Below are 14,438 nucleotides of genomic sequence, written 5' to 3'. Positions count from 1 at the left end.
ATCTTGTGCTATTCCAGCTCTGGCACCTTGCATATTTAAATGAGTTCATCTATACCCTAATCAGCGCATTATTTGATTAGAGATTAGCTACAGCTCTTAAGTGGTAGCTTATTTCTTCCTGGAGACTCGGGATGTTAATGCATATCACAAGGCTCCCTGGGTCCTGTCTTAAAGGGGCCAACAGTCCAGAGTAATACCCTCCCCAAAAGTAGATAAACACCCCTGGAATTTGCACAGATGCCCTTGTCCTACTCCCACCGCCACATTTGGTGGCCATTGTAAAATAATTTAAAATAAAAGTAACTTAGCCTTGGCACAAGCCCTGCCCTCAAAACCCCTTCCATTCACTAAAATTGCCCAGTCCTGAGGATCTGGACCCCCACAGTAGCCCACCTCTGGCTCCCCCCTTTACCCAGGAAGGTATCCCTTATGATCTAATGCCCACTCCCTGGACCTGCCCCTCTTTTTGGTAAAACCTTGGGGTGTAGTAGTCCCTCCTCCCCCCCCCCCCCCCCCAGACCCTCTCAATTCCCCAAAATGTCACTGGTGGTCTAAGGAATGCCCAGAGCATCCCCTAGGCTCTAGGTCCACTGGCCACCATTTTCCAAAATGGTACTACCCGGTCTTTGCCTCACTGTGTGAATGACCCCCTTAGATCATATGGTAAGTTCTCTGGTGATAAAAAAATATATTTGGTACCTGAATGAAATGTCTGAAAGGCAGAATATAAATCAAATAAATTAAATCAGTACAGTTGTTAAATATCTCATAGGTAAAACTTCCCAGCATTAATGCTTTTGTAATTTGAATGAGGGTGTTCTTGTGTTCTTGTGGTGTGTAGTTCTCAATTCACCCTTAAAGATATAATAGAAAATTAAAGCAATGCTGTAATTCAAGATACTCATCATAGCTTTTTATGCTTTTTCCTTTGAAATCAGGGCAAGCAGACCAAAAAAAGTCACTGCTTTCCACCCATGAATAGAGACCATCGCAAGATCATCCATGATTTAGCCGAGGTTTATGGCGTAGAGAGCATGAGCTATGATAATGAACCAAAGCGCAACGTGGTCATCACTGCAGTAAAGTATGTTACGTTCTCCCCTTTTGCTTCTGCCAAATGGCCATGCTCTTACACATTAGGTTTTGCTAAAATAAAAAATGTTTGATTTCATTTATATTAAAATATTTGGATGAAGAAAAAGAAAGTGGTGGAGAATATGAAGGTTGACGATGACTGTTTGGGTGCAAATTTGAATTAAATATGAGTATTGGGGGCCAAGTGAGTAAATAAGTATAAACATGGGTAATACTTGTGAGTAAAATAATCTATTATTAAATGCATATATTATTAAATACATAAATTAATGAAAGCATATAATAAAACAATACAGCCAATATGTCAAAAGTGAAAACATGAAACTTAATTGGTTTTTCTCCATGGACAAGCTGTAGAATAATCCGCACACAAGCGGGTGATGTCATCCAACGTGCAGAGACGGAAAAGCTCCACACAGCCACTGTGCTGCAAGTATCCTCCATCTTCTTTTCTTCCACTTGTGTAAAAGGACACGTTTTTGCTTTCATGTTTTCTCTTTATTTTCTCTTCCTGTCGAAGTATTTTTAGTTTTTAATTTGCGAGTCTCAAAAAAAAAAAAAAGTCCTTTCCTTTTCTCCAAAATTGAATTAGACCCTAGCTGCAACCTCTGTTCACGACAGCATGAAGGCAAATCAGACTTGAAAAGATGCCACCGTGTCCCTATAAAATGACTTTATATGGATCAGTATGATCACTCTGGTTGCTGCTTAGGACCATCCCATAATCCTAACTACACTACCTGTGCCTGAACTGTCTCCAGGGCTAAAAGACCCAGAAGTTACGTGCTCAATTTTTGAGTTCTCTTCAACCCTTTGGGTCAGCAAACAGAAAACCAATCACCAGCTGAGGGACTGTTTCCTAAATTAAAAAATAAAGGTGCATTCTCTTGCTGTGCACCCATAACTTGAAGTCTGGCATAGGTGGTGTTCCCTCTTCTCTTAAAGAGGGAAAGAAAATGCATTGTTTGGTGCCAAAGCATTCAGGACCCTAATGGTGCTGACAGCACACTGATGCATAGAAAAGCTGCTTCAGTGCCATCACTTTTAAGCACAAAACTTTTGCAGGCAGCATTGACCAGCGAATGTACGATATCTTTGTCTATACCCGTTTCTCAGCACCAAAATACAAATATTGATACCTATCATTTCCCATCGATAGCAGGGCTGAATTAGCCATGCTGTCATGGGATCTGTCAATCAGGTCCGGGAAGCGGAGCTTGTCAAAGCAGAAATCAGAGCTTTGTTCTCTGCGGCTGTGTGTGTGTTCCCGCGCAGGAAAGTAACGGAATCTCCTCAGTCTGTTCTTTCCACGTGCGGGATCGCACACGAAGCTGTTCTCCTCCTCAGCGTTATTAAATAAAATGTCAAAATCGGGGTTTAAACCCTGTAATTGTGGCAAAGTAATGTCGGTCACGGATGGACATAACCGATGTTACCGATGCCTAGGGCCAGATCACAATCGTGAAGATTGTGAATTTTGTTCAAGGATGTCTCCGAGAGCCCTGAAACAACGGGGCCTACAGGCTTCAGGAACTTTTTGCCTCACCGGAGCCATCGGAGGCTCATTCGTCGCCTGGCCCTGCAATCTTACCGGCTCCCTCAAAAAAGAGGGCATCTTTGTGGAATCCTCAATCCTCAACCACCACAAAAGATCGGCAAAGAAGAGTGCAACATGGGAAATAAGCTTATATTACCTCCCATACAGAGGTAATATAAGTTGCTTCCTCTAACGCTTCTACAGCTTCAGAGGATTCGATGGACATGATATGCGACAAAAAACAGAAAGACCTTAAAGTATCCAGTACTTTACCTCACAACACTCCAATGCAACCTAAAGCATGTGAGTCACAAGAACCAGATGGTCGTACAATAATGCCCCCTCATACAAAAGAGGCATCTTATCAATTGTCCCAATCCTTAGCAGGATTTTATGAATCTCTGCAGTCATCATTCAAAATGACTAATCTTGCTTCTGGCAGATCTACGGAACATAAGACACAGACTAATAGAGAGCAGTCGGTGGAGCCTCTAAAATCTCCCATAGCAAACCGACCAGCCTCACCAAATTATAAACAGGATATATCTTTTGATTCTCCTTCACCGCAAACATCCCCATCATCTACGGGATTCCCTTCGGATCCACAGGAACAACCTCAGGAACCGTATTCCCCTCCGGAAGACCTTACATATCCAAAATTTCTGGAAAAGTTAGGTTCAATACTGCATCTAGAGGTTCAAAAAGAAACAGACCCTAGATCAGAAACTCTTGGCCTCCTAAAGATTTTCGATACTCCAGGAGAACCAACATCTCTTCCACCACAAGAACTCCTGCATTCAGTCTTACAGAAATCCTGGGAAACACCTTACGCAATCTCAGCGGTTTCCAGGAAGACGGACATAAAATTTCATATGAGGAAAACATCCCCGTACTCTATACCACAATTACCTCACGCTTCAATTGTAGTAGAGTCGGCGTTGCAAAGATTTAAGAAAACAGTCGCATTCCTCCTACCCACAGGGAAGACAACAAATATTTAGATGAGTTTGGCAGGAAAATATACCATAACTCAATGTTGAATGCCCAAATTATGCACATCAGTTTCTACATGGTACAATACCTATATGAGTGCATACAAGATATAAAAGGTATGCTTTCCTCAACTGTGGATCAGATACCTCCGCCTCTTCATGACATGGAAGAGTGTTTTCGACACCTTTTGAGGTCAATCTATGAAGCATATGAAACATCGTCTAGGGCATCTGCAGCAGCCATTGCAAGCCCACAGATTAGCATGGTTACGCTCAAGTTTGATACGTGAAGATTTGCATGAGAAGCTAACAAACCTCCCATGTACAGGAGATAACCTGTTCGGGGAACGATTTCAGGACACAGTAGGTAAACTGAAGGAAGAAGCTCTAGCAGTACAGTCATTAACATCACATCCTCACTATTCGAACACACGTCGTTATATGGGATCCACTCGTCGGCAATCATATGCCAGGAGACCCTATAGATCTTACCAGTCCTTTCGTACACAACCTTACCCTGCTTACCAGCGTCCTGCTCCACAACAGAATACCTCAAACCTAACGTAGAGGTAAACCACGTAACCAGAGACAGCAGGCACAACAGCCAGCTACTGCAGTAAAAGCAACTTCATCTTTTTAGTTACCCAGCCACCACCACAATATCAAGCACCACCCGGCAGGATTCACTCCTGCCTGGGAGAGAATAACATCCAAACAATGGATTTTGGAGATAGTACATCACGGCTACCAACTCCAATTTGTCACAAAACCCATATTACTTCATCTTTCCACTCTCAGAATTCACAACTTCCAACCACAACTGGGAGAGCAAATTGCTTTGCTTCGCAAACAAGCAATTCGACAAATTTACCCGGGGATCCAATCAGTAGGATTTTATTCCCCATACTTCCCCATACCCAAGAAGTCAGGTGGCCTTCGCCCCATCCTAGACCTAAGGGAATTGAACAAATTTCTCACCAAAGAGAAATTCAAAATGGTATCCTTGAAATCAATCCTTCCTCTGATTCAAACCGATTGGATGTGTTCCATCGACCTGAAGGATGCTTTCACACACATTCCAATCCATCCATCCATCCTCGTGGCGTTACCTATGCTTTCGCTATGGACATCAACACTACCAGTACAAAGTTCTTCCCTTTGGACTATCGGCTGCACCCAGGGTTTTCACCAAATGCATGGTAGTGGTGGTGGCTCATCTCAGACAACAAGGTATAACCATCTTTCCATATCTGGACGATTGGCTCATAATCGCCCCAACTCCAAACATCTTACTCGATCACCTCCATCGGGTGATACAATGCTTGCAAGAATTAGGATTGGTGATCAATTTTCAGAAATCACACCTACAACCAACACAACAGTTATAGTTCATAGGAGCATGCCTGGACACTACGTGCAACAGGGCATACCTACCAAGCGACAGAATATCACAATTCCGTCCTCTTTTACATACCTTAAACCATACTCAGAGACCTTCAGCAAGACAGGTTTTAGTAGTCCTTGGCCACATGGCACCAGCGATTTTCATGGTTCCCAACACCAGGCTACACATGAGACGCCTGCAATGGGGCTTGAAACGTCAATGGAAACAGCAGATATCGTTGACCGCCGAAATGAGAAAAGATATAACACGGTGGCTCCGAGACTCCACCCTATCCAAGGGAGCATTGTTCAGTTCCTCTTCTCACAACGCAGTCTTAACCACAGATGCGTCTCACAAGGGCTGGGGTGCACACCTCGAGATTTACAAAACACAAGGGTTATGGACAATCTCGAAACAGAACCTGCAAATAAATTTATTGGAACTCAGAGCGATTCAGAATGCATTACAAGTGTTCCAAGACCACCTGAAAGGACGCAGGGAAATGAACCTCACGGACAATCAAGTGACGATGTTTTACATCAACAAACAAGGAGGGTCTGGTTCATGGTCCCTTTGCAAGGAGACCCTGACAATCTTCGAACATGCTCATCGAAACTGCATACATCTCCAAGCAACTTACCTACCAGGAGTTGCAAACACAAGAGCGGACAGGCTAAGCCACATATTTCATCCTCATGAATGGGCACTCAATACAGAAATAGCCCAAGACATATTCATGCAGTGGGGGATGCCTTCGATAGATCTCTTTGCAATGGAGATCAATGCTCAAGTTCCCAAATTCTGCTCGATAAGACCAAGCCAATTCAGGATCGCTCAAGATGCCTTCCTCATCCCGTGGACGACAGGCCCTCCTGTACACCTTTCCTCCCATACCACTCATAATGAGGACAATTCAGAAGTGCATAGCAGACAAAGCTTAACTTATACTCATCGCCCTGGCCTGGCCGAGACAACCATGATACAGTTTCCTTCTCAGACTATCCATCATGGATCCAATTCGGTTACCGAATCGCCAAGATCTTCTCTGCCAAGATCAGGGGACGCTCCTACACCCGTTACTCATCTCTCCACTTGACAGCGTGGAGATTGAGAGGCTCCTTTTAACAGAACAGGGAGTTTCCACTTCGGCACAATTCATCTTGTTAGAATCCAGGAAACTCTCAACGAGGAAAAATTATAGCTATAAATGGAAACGTTACTCTACCTGGTGCATTTCCAAAGGTGTACCACTGTTGGACTGCTCACCTGAGCTACTTATTGACTTATCGTCATACACTATACGCAGCTGGTCTAGCAACATCATCCATCAGAGTTCATCTCAGTGCCATAGGGGCATATCATAGACCAGTTAACAATATTCCTATATCCAATCACCCCTTACTATCTCGTTTCATTAAGGGACTAACTCACCTTCGTCCTCCAATCTCTAAGCCTCCAGTTCCATGGAACCTCAACATAGTTCTGGAACAACTCATGCTTTTCCCCTTGAACCCATGGACTCAGCACATATTAAATACCTCACATGTAAAGTTGTATTCCTGGTTGCAGTAACATCAGCACGAAGAGTTAGTGAATTACAGGCCTTTGTCCATTATTCTCCATATTTGCAATTTCATCACCAAAAGGTAGTTCTCCGAACTCACCATCCTTCCTACCAAAAGTGGTTTCTCAATTCCATCTCAATCAGACCATGGAATTACCCACCTTTTTCCCTAAACCTCATGCAAATGACAGAGAAAAATTACTGCATACGCTAGACTGCAAAAGAGCGTTAGCATATTACAAAGAAAGAACAAACTCGGACTCCCGTGTTTCTCAATTCTTCGTCTCCTTTGACCCAAAGGCACCTGGATTACCAGTGACTAAACGCACCATCTCCAGCTGGATAGCACAGTGCATCAAATTATGTTACTATAAACAGAATTTACAGCTATATTCAGAGCCTAAAGCTCACCAATTCAGAGCAGTAGCAGCCTCATTGGCACACCTAAAGAATGTGCAACCCATAGACATTTGTAAGGCAGCTACACGGTCATTGCTGCATACCTTCACATCTCATTACTGCCTTGATCAACAAGCAGCCACTGATGCGAAGACAGGGCAAGCAATACTGCAATCTCTATCCTCCTGTCCACGGTGACTGCCACACTGTTAATGATAACGTACATACTATATATCAGAACAACGTGATTGGGAGCTTGGAACTCCCATGGACAGCATGGCTAATTCAGTCCTGCTATCGACGGGAAAAAGCAAGTTTGCTTACCGTAAACGGTGTTTCCGTAGATAGCAGGATGAATTAGCCATGCTGACCCACCCTCCTCCCTGGCAGTCACCAAGTCTTCGACTACAATACAGCTTAATCACAGACTGAGGAGATTCCGTTACTTTCCTGCACGGGAACACACGCGCATCCTCAGAGAACAAAGCTCTGATCTCTGCTTTGACAAGCGCCGCCTCCCGGACCTGATTGACAGATCCCATGACAGCATGGCTAATTCATCCTGCTATCTACGGAAACACCGTTTACAGTAAGCAAACTTGCTTATCAAGAGCCATTTTATTCTGAATCAACTTCTATTAAACAATCTATGCCCATTTTAGTTCCAAAATCGAATAGTTCATCTGTGCTACTTCTGATTTATGGTTATTTTAGTTGTCTTGTAAGCAATGTTAGCTCTTTCCACTGTTTGGAGTATGTCTTGTTTGGTTTTATGATTTTATTGTCCTTTTATTTTATGTTATTTGATTTATACATCACTTTAGAAGTTTTTATTGTAAAAACTGGAAAGCAATTGGGATTCCTTCCTTCAAACAAGACCATCATCCCTTCATCACAAAAATGTAGCTTGACTTTGTCAATAACTTTATCAATATACCAGATTCTCCATCTCCTCCAGCACATTGGAGCTAAGTTCTTCCATTTTGATGTCCATGGCTCCAAAATCTGAAACTCAGTCCTCTATTCTGTCATATCAAGCCAGGCAAGAAATCCTGAAAACTGAGTCTCACAGATTTGGCTCAGTTCACCTTCATCCAAAGATAGGACAGCCTCAGAAGAGAGCCATCTATATGGCTGTCTCACTGTCAAGAAGGATCACAATCATCATGCAATTCTGTCATACCCTTCTGATGATGAAGAGTCAACTGGTCTTCCATCAGACCCCTCTTCACAACCTCCCAGAAGTACATTTCTTCCGGAGGATATGTCATATCCTGCTTTTGTCCAAAAAATGATGAAAATTATTCTTTTTACTTTACAAGAAGAGGAAGAACCATGAGAAGATGTATTTGGTATACTAAAATATATTGAAGCCACAAAATAGTTGGTGGTATTTGGTTTTTAAATATTTGGAAACCAAATATACGGTGCAATTGCTCCATTGAAAACCAGCAATGATTGTAACTATTAATAACAGAAGGCAGGCCACAAAACCATGCAACAACTATAGAAAATACATATGTGCTGCTTCATGTTTTAGCCCTTTTCCTACATGAGTGATAAATGTCCTTCATTTGATCTACATAGCACATAGAAGGGCTTTGATTTCCATGTAAGTATGTGTCTTTTGGTTGGAGTACTACAACCGTTCTTTCATAGAAAATCATGTTTCTAGTTCCAGTCCTATGTTGCTAGAGCCAGTTTTGAAGGAAAATATATTTTAAAAAAATTACATAATGCTAAATTAAATTTTACCTAGAAAAATCTGTCAGCCTGTTTAACATTGAGCCCTTAATATTTTTGTTTGTACTGATTTGTTTTATGGCCCATGTTTGGGTTTTCCCTTAGCCTTAAGACCTCTTCTACCTTCAGTTCTAAGTTGAATGTATCTGTAGGTTAGTGTTCCCCCATTCTTATGCTTATTTTTTAGTCATATGTGGTTCACATTCCTCCACTAAGATGGTGTCATTTCACTTCTCGGAGTCTGAGTAGAACATATTGTAAACAGATCTAAAGTTGCTAAAATCTGTCTTGCTTATTAGTGGAGTATTGCTGCAAGCTTATTGGAGAGTATTTAGAATGGATTTGCATTATAAAAGCTGTATATTTAAATTGTAGTCAGATTCTATAGTTAGAATATGTTGGACATTGAATTGGCCAGATGTTATGCTATAAGTGGTTTTGCTAGTAGGTTTATAATCCGTTTTGTTTCATGACTCATGGTTTTTGGGCTTTTTTTTTTTTTTTTTTTTTTTTACAGAGGGAAGTCAATGTGCCCAAGCATCCCCCTCACATTAGTGATAGAGAGAGAGATACAAGCAAGACCTCCACCACCTATTCCTCACTACAGACACCAGCCAGACCGGTGAGTACACTTAATGGTTATCACATCAAGACTGGCTCTAAAACAGTTGCCCCAGGAGTAAGCTGTATAAAGGAGGGAATAAGTACAGTGTTAACACAGAGTACATATATCATGGCCCATATTCATGTTTATATCATGCTTTGTTTTCCTGTTTAAGGGAAATGAAAAGCAATACTTTAATACTAACCACTAAATTGTAAGACTTGCTGTTCTTTTTTTAATTGATTTATCAAGCTGTGAAGGAATAGAATAAACATTTTAAAGGTACTAGGGCTGCCCTGTACCATACTGCCCACCACCTAGAGCAGTCTGATAACTTTACCAGTGATACTTCAGCATACTCTCTTTAAGACAACTTCAGAAAGATCCTTAGTGAGATCCTTAGTGTTTTTAGAGATTTTACTTTATCTGATTTTTATATTCAGTTTTTCAGCACTTCAAAGCAGATTACATTCAGGTACTATAGTTATTTCCCTGACACCAGAGGGCTCAAAATCTGTTTGTATCTGAGGCAATGGAGGGTAAAGTGACTTGCCCAAGGTCACAAGGAGCGGCAGTGGGATTTGAACCCAGGTCTCCCTGGTTCATAGCCCGCTGCTCTAAGCGCTAGGGTACTCCTCCACACAAATTTTGGTAAGCATTAACAACATTAACGCGGATTCAGACACTGGCTTCTACTCAGATTTTTCTAGTAGTGTTTTGATATGAAACGTTTCAGTGACAATGTTTTGTTTTTTTTCTTTAAATTATAGGAACAGTGTAAGCAGTGGTTTACATAAAACAGTGAAAGAAGAACCAGTGATTGATTACTTTGATTGTCCAAGGACTAAGTGTTAATCACAGGAATCTTAATTACAATGTATGTCACAGATGGGAAAGAGAAAATACTGACTTTTCGTTTAACCCACCTTTGTGCCTGAGCAGTCTATGAACTACTTAACTATCCAGGAGGGAGTTGCTGCCATGCACAGTTGAAAAGCACTGTTAAATTTAGAGCATGTGAAATATCATATGGACATGACATTAACAAATAATGCATGTCCTATATAAAGGATTGCAAGATAAGCCATTGTCCTCTTATTAAATCTTTACTTTTAGTAATGCGAGGTACTCAAAACATTTTAGCACCAAGGTGTTAGATGTAATTGAGGATTTATTCTTCCATTTTAGGGTCTGATTTACTAAGGCTTTTCTCTCATTCTGTGTCTATGGGAAAAATGCTTCGTAAATGAGGCCCTTAGTTTGTATGCAAGCACATTCAATTAACTCTAGAGGATTTCCCATATAATCAATGAGTTTGAATCTGATGATAAATCTAATGCATCCTGTTTTTACAAGTCATGTATTGAAAAGAATTGGATATTGAATTACTTAAGGTAATGTCAGTGGCATACATTCCAAAGATTTAAATAGATGGAACCAACTGTACTGTTAGTATAACTGCATTTGTATAAAAAATTATATCTATGTAAGAAATTAATTTAAATACCAGATTTATAGCCAGAGTAACTTTGATTATTGCCCTCTCAATTAAACTGGCAGACAGTCATGATGTAGGAAGTGCCAGCTATATTAAAAAAAAAAAAAAAAGAAAAGAAAAAAATGTAAATTAATCTCTGCTACTTGCTTATATTGGTAAAAGAAAAGCAGTAGGAAGTTTGATATTCTACATAGCCTTGGTTCTGCCCTCATGCATTTCCTATTGCAAATGTGCCAGTGTTGCTCTCTTGGGCACCCGCAAATCTCTCATTAACTTTAAAAACCACTAAAGTTTGATCCTTTCCCACCAAGCACTTAACTCTATACACATTTTTGTGCAGCTAGGTCTAAAGTTATAAGGGAGGAGAGTGGAGGGGAACCACAATATTCTATATATGTGTGTGTGTGTGTATATGTATATATACATACACACACACATCATTCAGTAGGATTTCATAAGACTGTTTACTGAACCAAGGCCAAACACTTCACAAAAATCTTAACCTCTGTAATTATTTTCCCCATAAGTATTGACATGTGGCCTTAGCTAAAAGTTCTTTAATGACCAGTTTTCCAGTCTGGCTGGAGATTTACACTGTGTCAAGTAACGCACTGCTTATGCAGGGACAATGCACAAGAATATACAACCTCTGAAATAAACTTCATGAAATGGACCCAAAAGCTTAAGTCAATTTATTACTACGTACAAAAGTCTACAGTGATTTATATACATTTTATATATATTAATTACATTGGATTGAACTGAATTTTAAAATGTTACATTTTGGGTCTTTTTATTTACTTTGCTATTTTTGTATATATCTGGACTTATACCTGTATTAATCACGCAGATTACCCAGTGAGATAGCATATCTTCTACCAGTGTTTCCCAACCTCCTATACATATCAATCACTTGTGATAATCTAAGACTTAAGTTTTCCACAAATTCTGGCTTTTGGTCTGAAAGCTACAGACCTTTTTGTGAAATGTTTTTTAAATAAGTGATACTGCTTTATTAGCACTGTTTAAATGTCTTGAAAACTGAATTTTTTCAAATCCCTTTCTTACCTATAACTTCTGCTGTCATTCATTTCAGTAGTTCTGAAGATTTAAATAATATATACATTTATAAGCCAATCAAATTAAATTGTGTAGTCATCTTGGGTAAATATAAATGATGGAATAGATCAAAATTAAGAGTGATGAAATAGGGAAACACAGTGTGGACTGAATTTCCTGAATGATTGTTACAAACTAAAAATCTTGGTGCAGCTAATAATAGCTAAGGATTATTTAAATTTTTTAAAATACTGTTCCAAAAGTAATTAAATCCAGAACAAATCAATTTAGTTACATGTAGCTGGCAGTGCAGTCTGAATTTTCCAATCTGATCAGCATTCTTGCGGGAATTCCTCACCCACTGGCAGCAAGAGACTAAAGAATTCATTTCCTGATGCATTCAGCAGTTTTTGTCACTCTTAAGTTGTGCATATATAATCAGGTATGCAGTTTTGCGTGTTGCACATTCCTTCCTTCAACCTTTGTTGCCTGGGAAACTGCAAAACTATTACCTTTGTTAGCAAGATTAATAGTTGTGTTTTAACAATGCAGTATGTATGTAAAACAAGATCCATTATCTTTTATTTTCCAGGTTTTGGGGGGAAGGGGTTGTTTTTATTTGATGGAATTTTGAGTACTGCATGTGAGGTAATTTGGTTAAAAGCATTCTGCATTTTACAGTTTACAATAATTGGTATATGATTGTACATTGTATTGTACAGAAGAGTTAAGGCTGCACTGCTACAGTATTCTTGATACCCTGGGTCCATCTCTTGTATTTACATTTATATTTTAACCTAGAGTGGAGGGGAGTTTGTGGCTTTTGAGTGTTTAATTTGAGTATACCATCATAATGTTGGGTCCTATTTAATAAGAACTTTTCCTGTAGGCACAGAATGAAGCCTCACTGTTCGTGAGTAAGCCATATAAGCCTGTATGTTACACAAGCTGCTATAGTGAGAAAGTGAGCTGTAATCTCATGTTTATCCATTATTTTCTTTAGTTGGTTTTGAAGGCTTCCCTCCCTCCCATCAGCATCAGTCATGTGCAAGGTCTGAGCTATGAGCTGTGGATGGTCTCTTGACATTTTGGCTAAGATTGAGAACCTGTACAATATGAAGGGGGTTAACACCCTGCCACCTCACCTCATTGGGGATACGTTGATGTAATGATAATCATCAAATCAAGATTAAACCTGCTGCTTAAAAAACAATTCCTTAGTTATCCCAAAACACAAAATGATTATATTCTTTACAATCTGCATTTTGAAAGACAGGTTTATACAAAGAACAGCTCTAAATAACTGCATAAATTAAAAGAACTGCTGTATTTCCCTCATTATAATAATGAAATTTGTGTGCCATACAATTTAACTCTTTTTTTTTTTTTTTAATTAAATCAAGTCATTTTGCTCCTTTAAATGCTGACGTGCATGCACTTCATCTTGCATACATAGGGCTTTTAAGTACCCCATTGTGACAGAATATATCTAGTTTGCTCACTGTTACCTTAAACTTGACTGTTGCTTGTGTCATTGAAAAAACTATCAGTTCATGTGTTTCTTTTAGTACTTTGATTCCATCAGGCATACAACACAGCTATTTGCATTTCTTCTTTTCCAGCTTGTCAGTTAGACATATGGTAAATTATTTTTCTTTCTAGCATATTTCTCAGGCTTTGGAAAGAGTTTTTCCACATATCGCACTCAGCAGGGTACACAGTACATTGCTTCATGTGTACAATGCAATATACTGAATTTAATTTTGAGTAGAATCTGAGGAAAGGCAGTTTTGCTGACCATCTCCTGAAAAGTGCACATCTTTTAAATTATTGTATAAATGCTGCAAGTGTGGAGTATCAGAACAAGGACAGTGTAAATGTTAAATGGTTTAATGTCTGAGTGCTCTGAATATTCAGTGCTTTATGTACAGTAAAATAACATGTTTATCCCCAAATCATAGATGTGTGAAAGCTGCTGTTTTGGCAGTTTTACTTTTATATGCTTTTTGGTGAAGTAAACAGGACGACATTGTTATCACTGTTGATTTATAAGTCAATTGCTAAAAGCTTTCTATTTGACATAATTCCTGTCAGGTTAAGTGGTGTCATAAGTTACCCACAATGCTGTAATAAAGATCAAACTTCAAGCTGATATGTTTTATAGCTTCTTGAATACTTTTTGCCTCATTCTAGTCCAAGGTATTTTTTGTTACATAAAAAAGTAAACAAATACTGCTTGAACAATGACATGTTTTTGTGTTTGTTTAAATAACACAGTTACTTGATAGTGATAGGGAAAAAAGTATAGGAGAGAAATATAGGATTTCCTTTTCAGTGAAATCTATATTACAAACCACTCATAAAACTTAGCTATTAACTGGCACAACATACTACCATTTGTCTGTAAAACACTTGTAGTAAAACCACAGCCTGTTCTATAGATTAGACCAAACATTTCTTATGCAGGGCCACTAGGGGGTGGGGGGGGGGGGGGAACTCCAGTCAGAGAGGAAGGGGAGGGGGGTAAGGTGGAGCTTTGGTCAAGCTGTCACTTCAAGAAAGG

At 39.6% G+C, this 14,438-nt stretch overlaps 1 protein-coding gene across 1 annotated transcript in view; it reads left to right on the top strand.

Annotated features, from left to right (window-relative positions):
• NFX1 (nuclear transcription factor, X-box binding 1) overlaps positions 1 to 14,027 on the top strand; it is a 572,380-nt gene extending 558,353 nt beyond the window's left edge. The window contains 3 exon segments of the mRNA XM_029589884.1: positions 939 to 1,084; positions 9,232 to 9,336; positions 10,089 to 14,027. Coding sequence (XP_029445744.1) covers positions 939 to 1,084; positions 9,232 to 9,336; positions 10,089 to 10,173 — 336 coding nt within the window. The 3' untranslated portion in view covers positions 10,174 to 14,027.
• The last annotated feature ends 411 nt before the right edge of the window (positions 14,028 to 14,438 follow it).

Source organism: Rhinatrema bivittatum, chromosome 2 (assembly GCF_901001135.1).
Source record: "Rhinatrema bivittatum chromosome 2, aRhiBiv1.1, whole genome shotgun sequence".
Taxonomy (NCBI): Eukaryota; Metazoa; Chordata; class Amphibia; order Gymnophiona; family Rhinatrematidae; genus Rhinatrema; species Rhinatrema bivittatum.
The sequence above is the reverse complement of the archived record's forward strand: the minus strand, read 5'-3'. Positions and strand labels throughout refer to the sequence as shown.